At 33.9% G+C, this 4,174-nt stretch overlaps 1 protein-coding gene across 1 annotated transcript; it reads right to left on the bottom strand.

Annotated features, from left to right (window-relative positions):
- Positions 1–222: 222 nt before the first annotated feature.
- LOC148587515 (Cox19 family protein (CHCH motif)) lies at positions 223–3,949 on the bottom strand. The gene is made up of 2 exons (XM_088513626.1): positions 3,808–3,949; positions 223–716 (listed from the first exon to the last, which is right to left on the bottom strand). The coding sequence occupies exons 1-2, from the start codon at positions 3,891–3,893 to the stop codon at positions 611–613; spliced, it is 192 nt and encodes a 63-aa protein (XP_088369752.1). The 5' UTR covers positions 3,894–3,949; the 3' UTR covers positions 223–610.
- Positions 3,950–4,174: the final 225 nt, after the last annotated feature.

The following is a 4,174-nucleotide window of genomic DNA, read 5'->3' on the forward strand; positions in this document are numbered from 1 at the left end:
CCTCTAATAATTCATAGATTTTGAAGGAAACACGTCTTCACCAACTTATAGCAAATTCAAATTTGATTAATACTCATCCTATCTACAAATTAATGTCATGTCTTACATCTATCATTTACATCATAATTGCACAAGTGGGAGTTATACAAGTAAACTATTACCATTAGCTATATCTTACATAAAATAAAATAAAATCACTTGGACAAAAAGAAAAAGAAAAATCATCTTGAAAATAATAACTGGTTGCCTCTTTTCTTAAATATGAAAATAATTAAAAATCAGATCATATGTACAAACAAGCACCAATCAGACATGTAAAAAGTATCCCACCAAAATGATGTACCGTTCAACAGTTAGTAATACTAATACCCATCTCAAAATTTCTCTAGCATTTTTGTTGAGATGATAAAATCATGTTATTGTGTTTTTTCCCCTCTCCACCAAGCACTGCATTTAGTTTGGAATCGGTTTCTCAACATAAGCCTGTGTGAGGAACTCCAAGAATTAACTCACCACATCCAGTGTTGTGGTTCTGCAGCATTTGCCCAAAAGATGGCATAAACAAAGAGCTGCACGAGCCATTTTTAGTCTAAATTGTCAGATATGGCTTTTACTTGGGCTTTTGCTTCAAAAGGTCAGAGACAGATGCACAGTGTGTTGACTTATAATCACATTTCTCGCAGCAGGACTGCAGCAATTCAATAACTTTAAGGCACCTACAGCATTAACACAATAGCATCAAGATTACACAAATTGAGATTTTAACTAATGCTTTAATATCTCAATACATGATGAGACAACCTATTGGGAAATCTACTGCATGCAGGTTCAGGTGACACAGATAACTCTCAAAGCTGTAAAACATAGGCTAGAGAGAAAAGTGGTAAGATGATACTAAAGTTAGGAGAAAATCAAGTTCCATCAAATTCAAAGCCACAACCCATAAATACAGCGCCAATAAGTACAATAAGTACTCCCTAAACTTAGATTATAAATATCAGTGCAACGAACACAATGTTCTTGGTCCTACCACTTATTTTTTAAAACAAATTATAAGTAATTCCTGGTCCTACCACTCAATCAAACACTTCAGAAAAGAGAAGTAACAACTCCCTTGAACAGTTGAAAATTGAGAAAACTATCCCCCAAAGGAATAGGAGAGGAAGTAAAGTTAAAGAGCATGAATCTATAACCTTTTTAGAAGCTGTTTAGCAAAGCTTTTGTTGATAACAATCTTTTTCATGTTTACTTTAATCATTAAACTTCCATATTATTTCATGCAGGAAAAAATGCCCCTAGAATGCTAGACAAGAATTCAAGTTTGAGAACGACCAAATTGGTCTAACTAGTCCTTTATAGCTTAGGTTGAAAAAGTAATAAGGTCTTCAATCTAAAACAACTGCAAAGTTTGTGAAATGCAAACCCCAGATTTTGCTTGACATCAGATTATTAAGTAGAAGCAGTGTCAAAGAAGTCAATAGAAGGGTTGCATGAGAGTTTTTGAATAAAGTCCATCATAATGGATGTGTTTGACCCTCATCATGAATTATAACATACCATGAGAAGACTTCAAATGTGAATAAGGATCCAAATCAATTAGGGTAAACTACATTTTGCCAACTGGTGGTATAGGACAAGTTTGTGGTTTAGAAAGTTGCACATTACTCACCTAGATCAGCTCTATTAGCATCCATAAATTATGATATTAAATATAACAGTAAAACCAACAATCAAAAAAATTGTGTGGGTAAACTGCTACCTTTGATTATTCTAAATCATAAATTGATAGATTGTCGCCTTTTCTTGAAGCGCATGATTTGCAGGTACCAGTTTTGAAGGCAGATTTTGACAAGCAGGAACATAATGGACCTCAGGTGGGTAATGTGTCACTTTTCATACCACATGTTTGCAAACTGAACTTACCCCATACAACAGGTGGGCAAAGTGTCACCTGATCAATTGCTCCTACCAAGCATGAGCACTAACATCACTACTTTTAAAGAAATGATGGCCACATATCATTGTTCTGGGCCAAAACTCCAAACATAGGATATCAAGGTAGCCCTCTTAAACTAAACCATATATGAAACTCTCCAATTGCATTACAAATTGAGCTGTGTGCCTTCCAAAATGGATAACAGGTTGGAAACCAGAGAAGTTCATTGAAACGCGCCCTAGATCATCATACTGCAGGTCCCAATCCAGAAAAGTCAAACGTTTTCTAACTGATAAGCCTTTAAAATTGTTCTTTTCAATATGCAACTTGAGATGTGGTTTCTACTAACTAAACACAAGATGGAAGTGAAATCCAATCACCCACAAACACACACAATAAAACGAAATTTGAAAATAGGAACAATTTTAAAAGGAAAAAAAAAAGGATTGATGTCAAATATGATAGAGTTCATAGGCTACTGTTTCTAAGAGCACTTATAATGATATGAAAATGTTCAATTTTATTTAATGTCTTAAAAAAAATGAATTTTGTTGTTAACTGTATAGCATTCTTTCAAGGAAAAATGAGCTTCATGTTGAATTGCTTCCATCAAGATTAAGATGGTATGAGTCAGAAATATACCATGAGAGAAATATATCCACTGGCTGGATATAAATTCTTCCTTATGATCCCACTCAAGAAGAAAAAAAAAATGATGTCTTCACTTGTAAATGCATCATATATAAGGTCATATTGACTTGAGAAACCTTGGTCGGCTAACAACAAATGCAAGATTGCAACCAAGAAAATACCAATATGTTCTCGATTCTTCAAGCAAACATTTAGACAGCCTAAAGAGGCCAACTGGATGAAAAGCTAAGAAGAGCCTCACCGCCTTGTTAGTTTAGCCAGAGCATGTGTACAGGCGATAGCAAACTTCTGCTAAATGGATGCGGTTGCCCTGATGGGATCATCTAAAGAGCAGGATAAACCCCCTTGTCTATCAGAGCAACTTTACTTCTTCCTGGCTACACTTACTTAAACAACTTTGTCTTAAATTATTGCTTGAGTATCAAAAACATCATATTTGGATGAAGCTGATAATTCTAAACAAGAGAAAGTTTGCACTAAGAGCGAAACATCAATTTCCTCCCACTAAATAAATTATTGCTTGAGTATCAAAAACATCATATTTGGATGAAGCCTGATAATTCTAAAAAAGTGAAAGTTTGCACTAAGAGCGAAACATCAATTTCCTCCTTGATTTTAGTGGGACTACCAACATTTGATTTAACCTTTATCAGCGATAAACAATAAATTTGCTGATAATTTTTAGTCTTTGGGAAGTAGTAACATAAATTGAGCAATCAAATTAAAAAATATTAATAAAAACCGAAAAAAAAAGAAAAAAAAAAAAGGAAGGATTCATCATTCAAATCAAAACCTTTCAAAGAAAGTGAATCAGAATAGTTATTGGCCAAGGCCCAAATCATCGTAATGCACCAATTAATCATTAAAAGCATTTTTTTTTTTTTAGGAAAAAAAGAAAGAAAGAAGAAGATAAGATAAATAGCACAAGACAGTTACAAGTTAGCAAAGACAACCGCATGAACCCTAATTATCGAAAAATGATTCAAAAAGTGTTCGCTGGATCGCTGAGTAAATGTAGGAAAACATAACAAGAAAACAATTCCCCGTCCGTCTAATTAGAAAAGCACAGAGCTATTCGGGTCAAATAGTTAATTTTTCATTTCTAAATAAAAAGAAACAGCATAAAACTAAAATTTTTAACTAAAATTTCTCAGCAGCCAAATAGAAGGCAATCATGAATATAAATATATAAACACGAATACAGGAAACATAAAACGTACTTCTGAGGGAGGAAGTTGTTCTTGGAAAGACATGCTTGGATGTCGCATGCCTCTTTCTTGCATGGCTCTTTGCTCGCTTTTGCCATTCTCTCTCTCTCTCTCTGGAGTCTGGATTCTGTTTCAGTTGAGAAAAGCCTAAATGGTAAGCTCAACTGGGAACCGACCTTCGCAAAATGCCACGTCAAATCTCATTTATTACTTTTAAATTAAGTTAAAAATGTTATCGTATTAATTTTTACATATTTTTTCATATCAAAACTACCAGCTGGACTCCGGCGAGCTCCTCTGACGGATTCCAGTCAAACTCCGGCGCAATTTTTTTTTTTTTTTTTTTTTAATTTTAGTTACATATTTTAAACTATTCAAT

The sequence above is a fragment of the Corylus avellana genome, chromosome 2, assembly GCF_965113065.1.
Source record: "Corylus avellana chromosome 2, dhCorAvel1.hap1.2, whole genome shotgun sequence".
NCBI classification, from domain to species: Eukaryota; Viridiplantae; Streptophyta; class Magnoliopsida; order Fagales; family Betulaceae; genus Corylus; species Corylus avellana.